An 18,063-nucleotide genomic window follows, 5' to 3' on the forward strand; every position below is an offset into this window, starting at 1 on the left:
AGCTCCCTTCAGACTTACTTTGGTTGGGCTTAGGTGACCCTACTCTTCCAGATTCCCTTTGCAGGACTGTCTCTTCATTCCTCTGCATGGGGTGAGAGCCCTTCCCTGTCCCTGCACCTCTCTGAGTTCACTGCTCTGGAGTCCAGAGCTGAAGGCAGGTGTGGCCCTTGAGACCCTGTGCAACTTCCCATGCTTCCTATGGCACAGTAACTCTGGTACCCACCAGAGACTGCAATTTTCTTTTCATGGTCATGTTGCCCTGGTGGCTGTAGGTATCTGAGTAACAGGAAATTTTCCCTTTGATTTAGCCTTAGAGCTCCACTTCTTATTGTACAGACGTGCTTAAAACCCATACACCAGGACACAGTTTTCATGACTTTAAAATGGCATAAGTTAGATCCAAAGTCTCTGTTTTTCCTTCCACTTTGCATATACTAAACTTCTTTTGCTTCACCAGACTTCCAGAGTGAAAAATTCCATTTCTGTAACTTCACTCTCATTTGCCACTTTGTCCTCCTGTTCAGAATCATCATCCTCACTGAAAACAGAAATGAAAATCAATTGTATTTGCAGGCCATACTTAGGCAGGTTTCTGCTCTTCTCTTTTGGTTCATATGGCTAAAATCTTATTCTGATTTTCATTGTTCAGCAAGTCTCACTTTCCCTCTCTACTGCCTAACAGTTGTTTCTTCTGAAAATTTGCTGGGTTTAAACCAAAAGCCCTATTTAGAAGCCCTATTTTTTTTGTTTTTTTCGACCCTTCCCTTCAATTTGCCTGAAACCAGTGTAAGGTCCCATAAACCAAAGTTGTATCACACAGCAGAAACCTCCTGACAAAGAACAGGGAAAAGAGCACACATGTGAGTGTGGTTGCTGTGTGGAAGTTTGGTGGTGACATGTCAGATTCAGTTTGCAGCTTATCTCAGGCTAACACAGATATGCCTAAAGTGCAATCAGCAACCCTGAAAAATTGGTGACTGGATTGCCAGATGGGAAAGGAAGCTGCCCTCCTCAGCCCTTTACAAGTGTTATTTAGCTCTGGCATGGGATTTCTCTGATGGTGGCACCTGCAAAGCAGCATCCAAAGGTTCCACTACCACCTGGATGTGACTCACCAGAGCAGAGATGTCCTGTGCTCTTGGAATTTCAGTCCCAGGAACTACAAACCCAGAGGCACTGTGCTACAGAGGGTTGCACATACCTCTCTGCAAGCTGGGAGGTCTGTATGGTGCAAGGATGGCACCCACAATGTGTCTTCCACAGAAACAAGGTCAGACAATCAGACAAGCCACATGAATGGAGTTCACTCCAAAAGAATACACTTTGAAATCTGAACAGCAGCCTTATCAAGGTGAAGGACTGTGCTCCTTGATTTGAATGTAAGCTGCAATATAAACCTCTGCAGTGCAAGAATGCCCATTAACCTGGCTCTGGATTGCCACAGAAACCCCTCTGCAGGGCAGGCAGCTGTTAAGAGTTTGCTGCTTATCCTTTTATCTCCCTTGGATGTGGTGTAGTGAAGCAGAGCATGCTGATATATTGCCCAGATACGGTGTCTACAGATATCCTAACAAAACTCTCAGGATTCACTTATGAGCACTTGACATTAGTTCAAAAAGAGAGTCAGTGGGAATGTCTTTCTTAGGCTGCTCTTCAGGACTCATTTATTTTCCTTCATCACCTCTCTCTTCATCCTGATAATCACTGTGCAAAAGAGAGATGCAGTTTGTCACCCAGTGATGCTAGAAAATAATGGGTACCATTAGGACTTCTGCTTGTCTCCCATAAAAGTCTCATAACTGAGGGCTATTTTAAAACTCCCTGTCAGTTCTGTGCCCATACCTCTTATAAAACTACACTCACCAGCCATGATTTCTCCACTCAGGCTCATAATTCCTTCTCTCCTCGTTTTTTTAAACGGCTATCTCATCTCACATCACTCCTAGCATAAATTGAAGTTGACTGATATCTGGCTAACATCATTCACTGCTTTTGTGATCAGTTACACAACACAGCAAGAGGTTTCAAATTCTTTTTTCAGCAGTACTGTCCTGGCTCTTGCTCCAAGGACAGAGCAAAAAAATCCAGCCAGCCCACCAACAAAAGGGCAACTGTCAGTGCAGGGTAAGCTTTCCTGCACAAAACCAAGAAATGTGCTTCTAGTTCCCTGTCTACTGAGTTTACCTGCAAAAGGATCCTATTTCCATCATGGTCTTCTGTCTGCCACCTGCCTTCGCTGATGGGGCTGCAAGGGTTGGGCAAGAGAGGCACAAGCTGCCCCACATCTTTCACTCTGAACTCCAGCACGGCCGACTCTGTCCTCAGTGGAACTTGTCCTTTGGGGAGTTTTTTTAAAGAAAACTGAATGTCTATTTCCATGTTGGAATAGACAGGAAAGACACAGAAGTCTGCTTTTTTCTGACACATTGGTCTTTTCAGAATTAACTCATACAATTTCAAAATGTCCACAAAGTTCTCGTTCCTGCAGTAGATGGTGAAGCGGATCATTTCCTTCCCGTAGTGCACTGGGCGGATGGCCCACAGAGGAGTCTCTGGAGCCAAAGTGTAAAAGTCTTGGCTGCATGGCATGTAAGGGAGGAACTTTCCCTGCATCAGCTCTGTGTGGTGGTAATGCCAAGGGGGCCGCTGAAAAGTCTCATGGAGCTGCAAGATGGGTTCTTCTCCGTACTCCTCCTGCAGGAACAGGATGACAGCAAGGGCTGGCTGAGAAACACCGGCCTTGAGCGGCTTCCTGCGCTTCCTGGGCACTCGTCTTTCTGAGACCCGGAACAGCTGGAGGTCTGGATGGATCCAGGCTAGAAGCTTATCAATGGCCTGCTGAAGAGTCTTGGATTCACCTGGGTCTGTGATAATATGTACACTAACAAGGAATGGGTCCTGTATGCCTTCCACAGAAAGTTCACCTGAAATATTAAAAAAGGAAAAAAAAAAAGTCCTTTAAGATTTGCAACCAAGTTACAACACTTAGGTGACTCTTGAAGGAGAAAGAGCCTACTCAGTCACACTGGGCTTTTCTTTTTCTCCAGCTCTCCGAATCTCACTTGTAGTAAAAAAACAACAAAAAAAGCACAGTGATATAGCAACCAAGAAAATAATCAGAAGGCAGAGAAAAGTTTCATCAAGCATACTGAAAGAGCTGTTTTTCTGAGACAGCATCCAAAAGATGCTAGTCAACATGCATTTGTTTGTTGGAAAAGACCTGTTCCATACAGTTGAGAGGTAGGAAAGACAAAAATACTGGTGTAGAGTGGGGGTGTAAGGGACATTAATGATGTGCAGAATGATTAAGGATGGAGAGTGTCCATCCCACCTTACTTTCATTTTTGCCAACTGGCTCAGGGCATGGAAATCACACCACTGAGCTCTATCACCCTGACACTGGAGTTCTACACACAGTTAAATGTTTTATGTCCTGGAGGCAGCTGTTCTAGTAAGCAAGGCAACATTTGTAGGGAAAGGCAATTTCTTTTATTAGACCCACTGATACAGCTGGCAAAAAAAAAAGCAGACAAGCCTTCAGGCATACAGGTCCTTCTTTAGGATAATTTAGTACTTGTGCCTACAAATCCTGTACTGTTTATATCTTTCAGATTGTAATACTACTGCTTCAAGGTTTTCTTGAGATTAGGGAAGGCTTGCAAAGGGAGGAGGAACAAAAAAGTTACACTTACTCAGGGGAAAAAAGAAACTTCTAGTTAACCTTGGCAATGTTCAGAAGGGCTCTATCTCTTGTTTGTCCCTGGAACTTTGAGAGCCCAGCAGAGCAATGGCTGGTTTGAGGGCTAGGGAGAAATTGTTACTTTGTTCTGCTGAAGTTGCATGCTGATAAAGAGGCATGGTGTACCTAGGCACTTTAATAAATTAATCAAGTAACCTTGATATTTTTGCTGAAATGGTTCCCCTTGTGTGGTATTCTGAAACCACCTCCATGTCTGAGACCCTGAGCTTGGGCACAGAGCCCAAATGTGAGAAGCCTTAGAAAGGCTTCCCAAGCTTTTCAGTGTGCAGACCACATTTAATAAGGGGATTGTCTCAAAGGCTATTCCCCCTCCTATTAGCAATCAGTACAAACCTCTCCCTCCTCCCTCCTGGCATCAGAACAACATTCTTGTGATACTTCACCAATTGCTTTAATGGCAAAGCAGCTTTGTGAGAGTAGTGTATTTCAGTTGTCTTTCAATATAGAATAGCTGCAAGACCCAGAGAAAATTTAGATGCAGCTGCATAGCTTTGCAGACAGAGGTGACTGGTAAACACAACATCGACTTCAGTTTAGAACTGCAGAAAGATGTGGCATGCAGAGCAAATAGCAAGCGTGCATCTTGCCTAGGGGAGATAAAGAAAAACCAAGTAAGTAACCAAAAATACAATTACAGCAGAGTTCTCATATCTCTGCATGAAATGGGTGATGTGGAGTGACTTTGTCAGATGGCTAATGGAAGAAAAAAAAACGGAAGCAGAAAGAAAAACGGGGTCAGTATGTGGCAAGAGGCTTTGCTGTGGCAATCATTACTGGTAGGTAATTCTTTGAGATACCCCCTGTGTGGTCACAGCGTGGGAGAAAGACAGAAGGGCTGTGGGGGGAGGTCCTCTCATTGGACAGCAGAACAGGGAGGAAAACAAATTGCAGAGGACAGTGATCTAATAAAACCTGAAACCTGATAACTACACAGTCATTCATTTTCTAAGGCTGGAATAGAGGATGTTCAGCTTTTTTCTCTCTCTGATTCCTTTGTTACACAAATGCTATCAAAGCCTGCAACAAGTGACAGGCTTGATATTTATGCATATAAATGCCTGCAGCTCTGAAAGAAGCCTGGGCACAACAATGTGAAGCACAGAGCCATCATTTCTGTCAGCTTCTTGCTCTGCATTAAAAAAAAAAAAAAAAAATCCCTGAGCACTGCTTTTCTGCCCTCCTGTTGCTCAGCGTGGTGCATGGACACAGAATGGCTGAAGCCATTTTTCAGAAGTGGAGCCTTGTGGGAGCCAGTGGCAGCATTAGTATTCTGCAGCCATCGCTGCCTGTGCCCATCAGCACCAGATGCTCACAGAGCCAGCCTCAGAGGCACAGCACAAAGCCAACCTTAGGAGCCAGAGTTACGCAGAGCAGAGCAAATCATCTCTTCTTTTTGAGCTAGCAGCAACTGTGTGAGTGCAACAGATCAGTACAGAAAGAGCTTCAGTCCTATTTTATGTTAGCACAGATGCTTTAACATGTTTCATTATGTGGCTTCTGTGCTTCTAAAATGGCAGCCCTTTCTGTCTGGGTAAGAAAAAGAGAAACCTAAGCAGAAATATGAGGCAAGAAGAAACGTTCCCTGAAATGACAACTAGTTGCAAATTGTTTCTATTTGCTAACAAGTCTTTTTCCGTCATCTGACAAAGAAGGAGGAGAAACAACACCATTTCTCATGACACAGTTCAATTTGCCCCGGGGCAAATTGTTACAGAAGCTAATGGAAGCTCTGCATATGTATTAGCCTTCCTGTGTTACTAGTTAATCCCACAGAAAATATCAAAATGCTGAGGCATCTATTTGAATATAAGGTTCACATTTCTCACAGCTATTACATTTTTTCTCTTCCTATGACAGAAGGGGATTAGGTCTCTTGGAGCTGGCAAAGCACTAACTTTGCTAAGAGGTAATTACTACCAGGATTGAAAGAGGACTTTACAATTCTAAACTTTCTGCTTCTCTGCTAGGCACGATTAACCACCCATGACAGGTTAAAGCAGTCAGTCTGCCCAAATGCTGTGGAGCTGTTACACTTGACCTCCTAAGGCTGGGAGTGGAAGGTGGCCCTGACATTTTATGATTGTATGGGTCCTTCTGTACATATTGTTTTTATTTTGTTGCTGATGTGATATTGCTGAGCTGAGATAATAGAAAGTCCTGCAAAGCAGAATGGTAGTCCAGCCCTGTGGCTCTTCCTGCCCAGAAACCAGGACATTTCATCAGTAAGACAATCTGAAAGAAAGCAGTGGGTCCTGTCAAGTTTGCCTGTGCCAACTACCTCATCTTGGTGACTTCTCTGAAACTGAAGCTGCCTGGGCTTGGGGACAAACAGGACAGGTGGATTTGACAGTGCTGGGTTAATGGCTGGACTCAATGATCTCACAGGTCTTTTCAAACTTAAATAACTTTATGATTCTATGATCTAGTGACACAAATTCCCATGGGTGAAGTGGAAAGCAATGGGTTCAGTGGCTGGGGGGGCAGCCACCACCTCTGAGAGGTGCCATGAGCACTCAGGTATCACTCCTGCTGGCTGGGAAGGCAGGGCTTCCTGACCCAAGGCAGGCACAAGTGGGTGTAAGGTCAGGACAGCAATCCCTGCAGCTGGGAAGCAGCCAGACTCATCTGCAGCTATGGAGAACTGGATCTAACACTCCTTCTCCCTACAGTATGGATGCATTTAACTTTAATCCACACAAGGGGCAAAATGTCCCTAGAGTTTTTTCCACACCACCTGCAAAATCCTAGGTTAGAGAAGCCTTCCTTTTTCATTTGCCTTTTTGGCCCTAGGTCTCTTGAACACCTTGCTCAAGTAAAACTCTGGCCATGCCCTGGCAGTCTGGTCCCTCTTTTACACCGTGGCATACCCAGGTTGCATTCCCTCTGGATGTTCCCTGAGCAAAAACCCATTCCTTCCCATGGCAGTGTTCCAACTACTGTTTTATTTCAGGAGAAGTCACCACCTTCAGCAGTCTGGATGAGATCTGATTTTCCAGACTTCTCCAGTGAACTAAACTCATCCCACAGCAGAGCTTAGGAAGGATATAAATACCTGTCTCCCTGAAATGTCCCTCCTCACCTTGTGCTGATGAAACAAAGGGTGAACCTAAAGACCTCTCAGACTCACCAGGAGTTATTTAATGAAGAGTTGCCTACAGGGCCAAGGAAACCTGGTAAGTTTCATAGGATACAACTGAATTTACAACGGAGGGAGATTTTAGGCAGACTGGTTCCTGGTCCTAGGTTGTGCACGTGAAAGAGCATTTCCAAACTGTGGCAGATAATTTCTGTTTTCTAGTATCGTACATTTGCAATCTTCTATCCAGGAAACACAGAGGAAATATCCAACCTAAAAATACTTGACAATTTTTTTTTTTCTGACCAGCAATATTGCATTGAGAATCAGACCACTGGAACACAAGCTTCCATTTTTCCCACTGCAGCAAGCTGCTTCATGAGAATCAACCCCTGAACCTGTCTTATGCCATACAGACCAGATTCCTCTATTGCTACTCAGGCACTAAGACTTCAAATTCCATTTGACCAAATTGCATGATGCAGTACCAGAGATGTAAATCGGGCAACAGGAAGGGTTCAGGGTGAATTTGCCAAGCTTCTGAACTGCAACTCCCATCAAGCAGTACTTCATTATCAAGAAATTACTGCTATTAGGAAGTAATGAAATAATTCAAAACCAAACATTACAAAACAGCATATTTTTTCACTGTTATTCAATCAAAATATTTCAACTGTGGGAATGTAAAATAATCCCAAACACTGTATAAATAATGCCAGAATAAAAAGGCACTATAATGTTTCCAATTAAAATTTCCCAGGATTGCTGTTGCACAGAAAGTATCGGTACCTCCCTACTTCAGTTGCGTTGCAAACCACAAGGAAATGTCAAAACTGTAGCATTTCTCAGCAAACAGGACCTTCACATTTTATCTGAGTCCAAGGCAAGGGTGATCCTTTTAGGTGTACTAATTGAAAGGCTCATGGGCAGACACAAAGTCAGAGGCTACTTTCATAAACAAGGAGCACTGCTTTATGGGCAGCTGCAACAGAAGCAGTAACTGGACACCTCTGGCAGCAGAACCCACCCCTAGGTCAGTCATGCTTTGATGAATTATGCAGCATCAATAATCTTTTGAACAAGCAGGATGTGACGGATTCACCAGCTCCTCCATTCTCTTTCCCTGCTGTTTAATAGCAGCTGACAAATGCAGGGCTGCTGGATGATGTGCTTCTCAGCATGCCCTGCTTTGCACACCACCTCGAACTCAGGAAGGACGTTCAGAAGCAAGCAGAAAGGGGATATTCTGCACAGCACCGTGCCAAGAGGAGAAACCTCTTTCACACTCCCCCCAGAGCATCATTTTCCTGAGGAACTGCAGTTGAATGTTCTACAATGAATGTTCTCCTCCTCCATCCATGCAGAGACAATGCAAACAAGACCAGCACACAGACAAGCACAGCAAAATGGCCAATCTGCTCCTCCAGTAGCTGAAAAACAATTAACAAAAAAAACTGAACAAAAGAACAAAAGCTCAAAATTAGGCTCATTATCTCTCTGATGGAGATAAAAAGCCTTCTCTGGTACATTAATATGAACAGTCTTACAAGGAGTCATTATTACCCTTAGAGTCCTGCACTGCAGCCAATCCAGAGGGAATGAATCTTGTCAGCAGCTGACACTTAATGCCCACAGAGGCCCTGCATGATCAAGGAAAGGCAATGGCAGAACTCAACAAGTGGTACCTTTGCTGTTAGATGGTAAAACTCTTGCTGAAACTCCCCACTGTGCTCGAGCTACAGTGAATTTTCATCCCTCCCTCACCAGTTCTCTTCTCCTGACCTGCCTAGGGGTAACTTTTCATGATCAATTTCAGCTGCTGTTGAAAGGAGCCATGTATCTCCCTTCACCTCCCCAAGTACTCCTGCCTTCCCTTCTGCTGGCCTGGGTGCTTGCATAGCTGCATTTCTTAAGCTGATCATGCAACAATACCTGGCACTCCCTCTTCCAGATGATCTCTGGTGCCATCTAAGCCCTCTTCAGAGCCATGTGACCCTCATCTACTTCACGGGAATCACAACTTTTGTGGCACAGAGTCCTCCCATGGAAGGTTATGGACCTGATGGATGTCCCTCCAGCACATGGCTGGCAGTCCTGGGCTCCTTTTGTAGTCCAAGGTGAGAAGCAGAGGCAAACCTCAGATAAGGCCCATCACTCTCCATTGTACACCCTTCCATCTTGGGTGCCTCATCTGCGTGGGCCAACACGCATTGTCTTATTCTAGTACATTATCTTGCTGTGTTTGTCCACAAATGAGAAGTGGCTTTGTGGTAAGTGCTATGGAAGGAAAGCTCTTGAGCTACATGATTATCATGTCTCCCATGACATCCTCCAAAACTTCTCTGACTCCTTTAGTAAGGCTGCTGACTGTCCATACCAAGGCAAAGAGTCAGAGTCACTCCTTAGGTCACAGATCCTTTCTCAGCCCCCATTTCCCTCATCTCTTCATTCACAGAGCTGCAGATTTCTCACCTATCCCCTTACTAGCCGGCAGCTAAGGAACAGCTCATGCTTGGTAGAAAAGGATGTGTGTGCTGCCTGTGGGCTGACTGTCCAGCTGCAGGTTAGGAAAAGGGGTGACTTGAACTCCCGTAAGTTCTTTTTCTCCCTCTTGTCCCAGTGTATTCCATTCAGTTCCAATGAAACGTGTGGGAAGTTAGTGTCTCTGTTAAGATAGATGGCACATGTTCACATTGTGTTTCTCTTCAGAAACAGGCTAAAAAGAAAGGATGAGAATGCCATATTGTGTTTCTGGATGTGTAATCCCATGTCCCTGACACTTTTTTCTGGGTGTGTCTATTCCAGCCAGGATTTATGGAGTCTGGAGGCATGTCAAAGCAGAGGCTGTGCTCATTGTATATTAAGCACCCAATGAAAAAAAGGACTCCCAGCTCTGAGAAGACAGTGTATGGGATCTTCATGCAAACAAACTTAGGAACCTACAGTGGGTGCTTTCACACCATGGTTACAAGCAAGTAAACTGCTTGCCAATTCCTTACAAACACCCTCTTAGACAATGATTTTTCTGCCAATGCTCTAGGCTTCTCCATGAGCTCTTTATTTTGGCTGCCTGGTGTTCTCCCTCAAAATCTGCTGCTTGAACATTATGTTATACTGTTAGAAATAATCAGAATTTCAATTTAAAAACCCAACAGCCTTATCATCTACTTATCCTCTGGAGAGCACTGAAGTCTTCAATACTCTCCTCAACCACAGATAAGGATCATAGTTCTTGGCAAGAACCCAGACACTGATATTTGGTATAAATACCAGATTCTGTAGAGAGCTGCAATGTGTAATTCAATTACAAGTTGTGTGTGTAATTCAATTACTATGTAAATAAATTACTACATAATAAAACTCCCATCAGCTTCCACGAGTAAATCAAAAGCTGTAAAAAACTGCATCCAACACCATAATTTCCAAAGTCCTCTGATTATAGGCATTGTGTTTTCCTAAAATTCCACTCCTGTGAAAAGCTGAGATTGTAAAAAATGTGGTTTTTATAAAAGAGCAGAAAGAACACTGCCTTAAAAAAAAAAAACCCAAGAAACACTGCACACTTGAGTAGTTAACAAATTCAGTGCAACAATGAGGTCCATACCACACACAATGTACTTTAGTTAACTGAAAGTGTGATTTTATGATGGGCTTAAGACAATTTAAGACTTTACTGTTGGCACTCTTCCCCCTACTATTCTCAGCTAAGTGTTTCCAGTGCTTCCCATGTGTCAGATCTAGATGCAAGTTGAAAGAGCTTGCTGAACATACTGAAAAGAAACTCTCAGGAATAATAAGGATTGTGTCTTCTGGTGGCAGTCAGAAAACTAGCTTGGCTAAAAATGTTCAATTTCAGACAGACCTCTTTTAGTCAGTCTGTGTTTTTGCACAAATCTTCCTGGTATCACAAAGATGTGGCAGGGAAAGCCAGCCAGAGAGGAGGCAGAAGTCACACCAAAACATCTACATTGAAGACACAGCCAAAGACAATGTGGGATCAAACCTTGAGGCATGGCTGAGCATTGCCACGTTTGTGTCTCTGCAGACAATGAACAATATCAGCATTACAGCAAAGAACCCATTTGGACTTGGCAGGACTGGAAAACTAGTATGAATCTCATCATTCTGTCAGCTGACAGCAGAGTGTGGCTGAAAATAACTACCCCCTACCAGCTGATGGAAAAGGGAAGCAGGAATGGAAAGCACACTCCGTTGTCCGTGCTCCATCCTGGTCCCCTCTGATGGCAGCCAGGAGTCACCTGGTAAACATTTCATCAACATTTTATAAACCATGGATACAATTTTTTTTTCCCCCAAACAACAAACCAACAAATGCTGTACCAACAAAACCAAGGCAGACAGAGGATATCGACTGCTCTAGAATGGGGCATGCACTATTACCAAATACCCCAGTTTCCACTGAGTGTGCATAAACAATGGTATTTATTTATTTTTAAAAGTTCAGATGAAAGAAAGTACCCCAGGATAATGTGCAATGGCCATGAGGAAACTAACTGTTGGCACTGGCAACATTCAGTAGAAGCTGCCTTAATAGCTCCAGCCTTCACGAGTGTTTTGTTATTTGACTCGGTGACTCAGATGGCTTTTCCTGCTCTACCCCAACTAGCGCCTCTGAGTCAGGAGTTGCCATGGGACAGATTTATTTTTTTAGCTTCCCTCTTTGGGATTTAACAATTCAGACAGACATAGCAACAATTTCCAGATCATTCTCATCACTGTACCAGCTGAATTTAAGAGTGCCAAGATCTTTCCTGCAACCCACTTCTCAGGGTTAAAACACCCCCTAAATGGCTGCCTAGCTCCTTGTGGTTTTCTGGGACAGCAGCAGTAACACTTCCACAGGGGGAAATTTAACCCACATCACCAAATAATCCAATTTAACTTTCTCTGACATATTTCCTGTAAGATTTTACTACAACTGTATGGCACTCGATAGCTCAGTGTCTACCAAAGATTTCCTATGCTTCTGAAATATGCTTGGATTATTACAAATGAGGATGTATTTGGTCACATGGTTTTGATTATGACTATGTGGCCTTAAAAAAAGGAGCTAGAAAAAAATTACATTGTCATCCATACACATTATTCTAGTCCACTAAACTAGTCCAGTTTTCATCTGCTGTATCTGTATGACAAGAAAAAAAACCCAACTGACTGGATGTGGTCATAAAAGATGATACAAAACAACTGCAAGCAATGTTTTGATAACTCTGGTGCAGTAACTGTTTAGGGTACACTTGCACAACCTTGATACAGAAATCCCAATCTAGCAGCAAGCCAGTAGAAAGTAATTAAACCGTAGAACACACAGCTTGGTGCATGCTTAATTATCCCAAAGAGTGAAATTGAATTTTACAAAAACCAGAGATACACAGGTTACTCCAAGACAGACAAACTTTAACAGGAACCTCAGTCTTAACAAGGGCAATGCTATGTTTGTGGTCAATGCCACTTGGAATGCAAAAATCAAACCCAGGTTTGATTTCAAGCTGTGCATTCTACTGTGCATGTCCTTACACAGAGCTGTGCCTCATCCCTAGAGGTGCCTTCCAAGCCCAACTCTCTGTGAATCAGCACTGTGCTTTTCTATCCTGTGTGCAAGCATTTGGTCCTTCAGCACAGTGGAATCTGATGACAAGCAGTTACATAAATGTTTTGCACATCCAAAGACTGCTAGGTTGCACATACCAGTGACATTTTCCCTCTTCCCTCTGCCAGAGAGGGAATCAGCATTGCATTTTACCCCTGCCATCATGTCATGAGCCAGGCAAGATATGCAGAAGATGTATCATATTTTCCACAGCTTTATTTTCCACAGGAGCTGACACTTCAGATTTCATTACTATATAAAACACCTGAATTTGCAACACTGACAGATGCTGCAGGCTAAGGCTTTTCCTGATTTGGGTCCAATTTCCTCTTGCATTTTTCCTCATACTTTAATTAGTCTTCGTTTTATAATAACACCTTCTGGAAATGTGGTATGAGGCTGGCAAGCTGGTATGATGCTGTTGTAAATTGTTTTTGTAATTGTATTTAATACGGTTTATTGCCAGCCATTGTAAAAGCATCTCTGTTCTCTATGGAAATAAGAAACAATATACTACAGTGTATCTTTGTATAGCAATAAAAGAATATAATTATATCCTTACACTCATTAAATTATGTTGTTTGGAGAAACAGACTTAGAAGATACCCAGTCCAGCAGTGCCTGGGTCAGAATCAGCTAGAACTAACCTAACTTAGAGCAGGCAACTATATTATGAAATTCAAACTTTGTGACAGATTTTTCAAAGCCAAAATCAGACCCACTCCCCTTCCTGCTGCTGGTTGATTTTCATCACCTTTAACGGCTGTCTCATTGAAGACAGATTTTGAAATGATGCACAAGAAACAGGAAGCCATTTCTCCCTGTGCTTTTGTTACAAAGCATCTTGTGGTGGGTTGACCCTGCCAGGACACCAGGTGCCCACCAAAACCACACCATCACTCTCCTCTTCTGCTGGGCAGGGCAGAGAAAATTTAATGAAAGGATCAGGAGTTAAGGACAGGGAGAGATCATTCATCACTTACTGTCACGAGTAAAACAGACTGGATTTTGGGAAATTATTTGAATTTATTACCAATCAGAATCAGAATCAAAGTAGGATAATGAGAAGCAAAATAAATCTTAAAAACACCTTCCTCCACCCCTCCTCCTTCCTGGGATTAAGCTTGATCCCAGTTCTCCACCTCCTTCCCTGCAGTGGCACATAGGGATGGGAAATGGGGGTTACAGCCGGTTCATTGCATCGTTTCTGCTGCTGCTTCCTTCTCAGGGAGAGGAGCCCTTGCCCTGCTCCAGGGTGGGGTCCCTCCCATGGGAGAGAGTCCTCCATGAACTTCTCCAAAATGAGTCCTTCCCACGGGCTGCAGTTCTTCCCAAACTGCTCCAGCATGGGTTCCTCCTGTGGAGTGCAGGCTTTCAGGAACGGGCCCCCATTGGGTCACAAGCCCTGCCAGCAAACCTGCTCCAGCATGGGCTCCTCTCTTCAAGGCTCTGCAGGTTCTGGCAGGAGCCTCCCCTAGTGAGGGCTTCCCACAGGGTCACAAGCCCAGGGAGCTGATGTAGATGACACTGACAAAATGTTGACCAAATCCCCAAACAATGATCTGAATTTCTACCAGTGTAGGAACAGAACATCAAACAGAGCATTTATTAAAAAGAAACATGTGCAGTAACCCACATATTTTATATCTGCCAAAACAAACCTTCTTGTGTTCAATTTCTAGAACCAGAAAGTGGGTGAAATTCCTTGGGTAGGAACATGGGTATGTGCAACACAGAAATAAAAATTTTAATACCCCAGCTCTCAGGTTTACCACAAAAGAATATGAACACCCTACAAGGACTTGATTGTTTCCTGGCTGCTGAAGGACAGGCAGGGGAGCAGGGTAAGGTGAATCACCAGCTTTCCAATGGCAAAGCAGGTAAGTGACAAGCTCTTTACCTCACTCAGAAGCACAACCTGAACCACTGCATACTACTGGGTTCTACAATTTCAAATGCTCTAAACTCTCCCAGAAACTTGCATCTTACCCCATAGGGCCATTTTTATATTTCTTTTACCAGCTTAGCTGGACCAGCACAAATGGGTATCCAGGCAGTTACCAGACTGTCAGGCTAAAAATGGTTAAAGAAAAGAAAAAAATCATCCACTTACACAATTATTTCTAAGAAAACCTACTTATATTGGCTCCAAGGCTGACTAGTCGTGGAATACTTCAAATCATAGAATCCTGAAGTTTGGAAAATACCTCTAAGATCATTGAATCCAATCATTAGCACAGTACTGCCCTGTCCACCACTAAACCACATCCTCAAGTGCCACATCCACACAGTTCCAGGGATGGTGGCCCCACCACTTCCCTGGGCAGCCTGTTCCAATGCCTGACCACATTTTCAGTAAAGAAATTTTTCCTACTATCTAATATAAACTGCCCCTGGTGCAATTTGAGGCCATTTCCTCTCACCCTTTGGGAATGTTACAGATGACAAAAGTCATGTTTCAAAATGTCCATTTCTGGTTTGGGTCTTTCTGAAGAGCCATTTTCATCAATGCAAAAATTAAGTAGAAGAGGCAATAAGCACCCCCATCAAAATTCCTCCTCCCTAGTTGAAAATCATCTCTGAAACACATAGCTCAAACCAATCTGAAGATAATTAAAAATATGATGTATGGAGACTATTATTTGTTGTGCCAACCAACACTAATTAATTATTTCTTTGTGATTCTGACTGTCTGTATGCATATGCCACTTATGGTCTTTATATTTTGGCATTATGTACCTCAGGTAAAGGTCCCTTCTGTGGGTGTAAAGTGCCTAGCACAATTCTCTCTCATATAGAATTAGGGATCCCTAATGGAAATTGAACACCATAATTGAAAAGGCAATTGAAAATACGAGGAAAAGGAAGGTTAAGACATTTCCTAGATTAATGAAGAACACACCAGTAGGCAAAATATCCCAACAAGACAAAGCACTCTTCCTCCTAAAGAACAAAGGAGAAAGTAACTGCATACACCAGCATTCAGGTAAAAAAAAAAAAAAGAACAGGCATTCCTCTTCATTGAAATCATACTGCTGAACCTTGGAAAGCTGTAATACTTCCAGATGCATCATTCTGCAGACAGGTTTGTGTGACCTTTTTATTCAACTCCATAAGACAAGGCAAAGTGGCACACAGTCACCCTGACCACAGCACAGTGCAGCAGGCACCCGCTGCCTTTTCTGGCCAAAATACACACGCTCTGCAAACTTTGGTGCTCTTCCCCAAATTACCTGCTGTACAAAACCACAAATGTTAGATGAATGCTGCCAGCAAAAAGCATTTTTGGTTGTCTGAAGCTGGGACAGAAGGGAAAAGAAGAAAAGAAGTGAGAGGCTGCCTAAAACCCAAGGTCCATCCAATGCACCAGGCAGGGCTTTGAACTGCTGAACTGCAGTACACTGGCCACAACAGCTGCTGCCTTGTGCTCAGGGAAAAAAGGTACTAGAAATAGGCACAGAATGATCCTGCCACTGCCATTTAGCAGCCAGTGAGGCAATGAGGTTTTCCTTCCGACCTGGGGGGTCTGGAATTCCTGTACAACTCTGCATTGGTGCAAAGTCCTGCAGTCTGCTCAGCTGCTGTGATAGAAGCTGTAGCTGATCCACCTGGTAAGTCTTTCTTAGCTTTTCTTGGCATGTCTGTGGAAAACCTGGGGTCCAGTGGAGTTAATCCAGAAAGTGAAAAGATTATTTGTTTGTTAAACACTGAAATGGGAGTCTTGCTGGTACTACCAAATAAGACCACTGTAAAACCAAATTAACCTGTAATCCTTCTGGTTTAGATAAACTCCATTAGAACAGAAGCTTCAGGTGAAGCAGCTGCAGGTAATGGAGATTCTTTCCTTCATAATTTACAACAGCTTACTTTGTGCCAAACTGGGACCTAACAGCATCCTTGACTAGACTGCTTTCTGTACTGTGAATGATACCACTTACTGAATCTTCTCCCCAAAGAAATTAAGGTCCAAATCACCTTTTATTTCCAATCTCTCCTCTTCAACAATCTTTCTTTAAAATGCGTTACATACCCACTACCAGCCTCTGACATGAAAGTATTTCTATTTTACCAAAATTCTTTCATGTAACTGCTTCTGTTACTGTTGCAGTGTCTGACCAAACTAACCACACAAACCCCTCAAGAGGCAAAGCTAAATGCTGCTACTTGTGAAGCTGTGTCACTGTAATTTGCCTTGGAAGCAGAAAAGAGAAAGAAGGAGACTTTTCTGTCTCCTGAACTTGTGTGTCTTTGCTGGAATGATAATACCTCCTTGTGCTGACAAATTACTGGTGTTGAAACAGAGCTGCAATGGCCACATACACAGCACAGCAGTGGCCAGCAAGACACTGAGCAGGCCATAGATAACATGACACACTGCAGCTGCCACGTATCAACAGATGCATTCCCCTCAGAAACACCTCCTTTAATAAAACCCAAGGCTTACACATGTACTTTGCTACCTTTATTTGTAAAATGTGCAGCAGCCATGCAAAGTTTTTAAGGGATTCAAATCAAGTTTAAAAATGAGAAATACTCCACTTGCACCTTGTCTTTTGAATTAATCTGCCTTCATTAATCAAGTAAGTATGAGTCACCACCCAAAAAGTGGAAGAAGTTGGCAGCATATTCCACAAGACATCATCTGAAACTGTGAGCTGAGAGGGTGGTGTGCCACACATCTGGTGTAATCAGGCAAATCCAGTATGCTTTCACTAGCACAGAGAAGCTGATTGCCTGGATTTTGCCTCCCAATCATTTCAAAAACTATGCCCGATGGTGAGAATCCAGAAATCCATTTAAACAACAGAATTCAGGAAAAAGCTGCACTAAATTCTCTCTTTCTCACACACACACACACACACTGAGCAGATGGAGGAACACAGCAAGTTCCATGCTAGTCACATCAGCTCAGGAGTCAGACATTACGAATGCTGTCTCATCCAGCTCTTGTTGAAATCAATTAAAGCCCTTCAGTGAAGACCACGGGAGATGGAAAATAACCCTCTGCACACTTCAGCCAGAATGTGTGAATGAGAAAAAAACTGACAGCTTTCTTCCCCTCTGATTTTCATGGTGCTTAAAGATCCAGATTATAAAACACATCTTGTCATCTTGGAATTTTTGATGTGCTTGCTTGGCATAAATAAAGCTCATGTCTATGTGTGAATCAGGAAGACAGACAACACTTTGCACTTGGACAAGGAGAGATACCAGCAGGCGTGCATGAATAAGCATTACTGCATTTCAAAGTGCTGTGGATGCAGTGTGTTCTACAACCAAGGAAGTAGATGGAGTGAAAAAGTGTTCATTGTTGCTTTTAAAAAAAAATCATCATTTTGCAGTGGTGAAAAATAAAGAAAAAAATAATCCAGACACAGGATATTGTCTCTTATCAGTTGGATAACCTAAAAAGCAACTGGCATTGTAAATATCTAGAAAGACTGTGGCACTTACTAGAGCATCTACCATCTCTGAAATAAAAAACCGATTTCACTGGAGTTGCTCTGAAGTGCTTTGTTGGCATCAGCTTACAATAAACATTCAATTATTCCTGCATTCCCAGCTCCAATGACATTCATCACTGCAAACTCCTTTGGCCTGAGGGCCCATTCACAC

General features: G+C 43.1%; 1 protein-coding gene across 1 annotated transcript in view; it reads right to left on the reverse strand.

Annotated features, from left to right (window-relative positions):
* FAM124A (family with sequence similarity 124 member A) overlaps positions 1 to 18,063 on the reverse strand; it is a 39,268-nt gene that overhangs the window by 10,330 nt on the left and 10,875 nt on the right. Inside the window, exon 3 of the mRNA XM_050980271.1 lies at positions 2,185 to 2,924. Coding sequence (XP_050836228.1) covers positions 2,185 to 2,924 — 740 coding nt within the window. The remainder of the gene's footprint in view (positions 1 to 2,184; positions 2,925 to 18,063) is intronic.

The sequence above is a fragment of the Serinus canaria genome, chromosome 1 (assembly GCF_022539315.1).
Source record: "Serinus canaria isolate serCan28SL12 chromosome 1, serCan2020, whole genome shotgun sequence".
NCBI lineage: Eukaryota > Metazoa > Chordata > Aves > Passeriformes > Fringillidae > Serinus > Serinus canaria.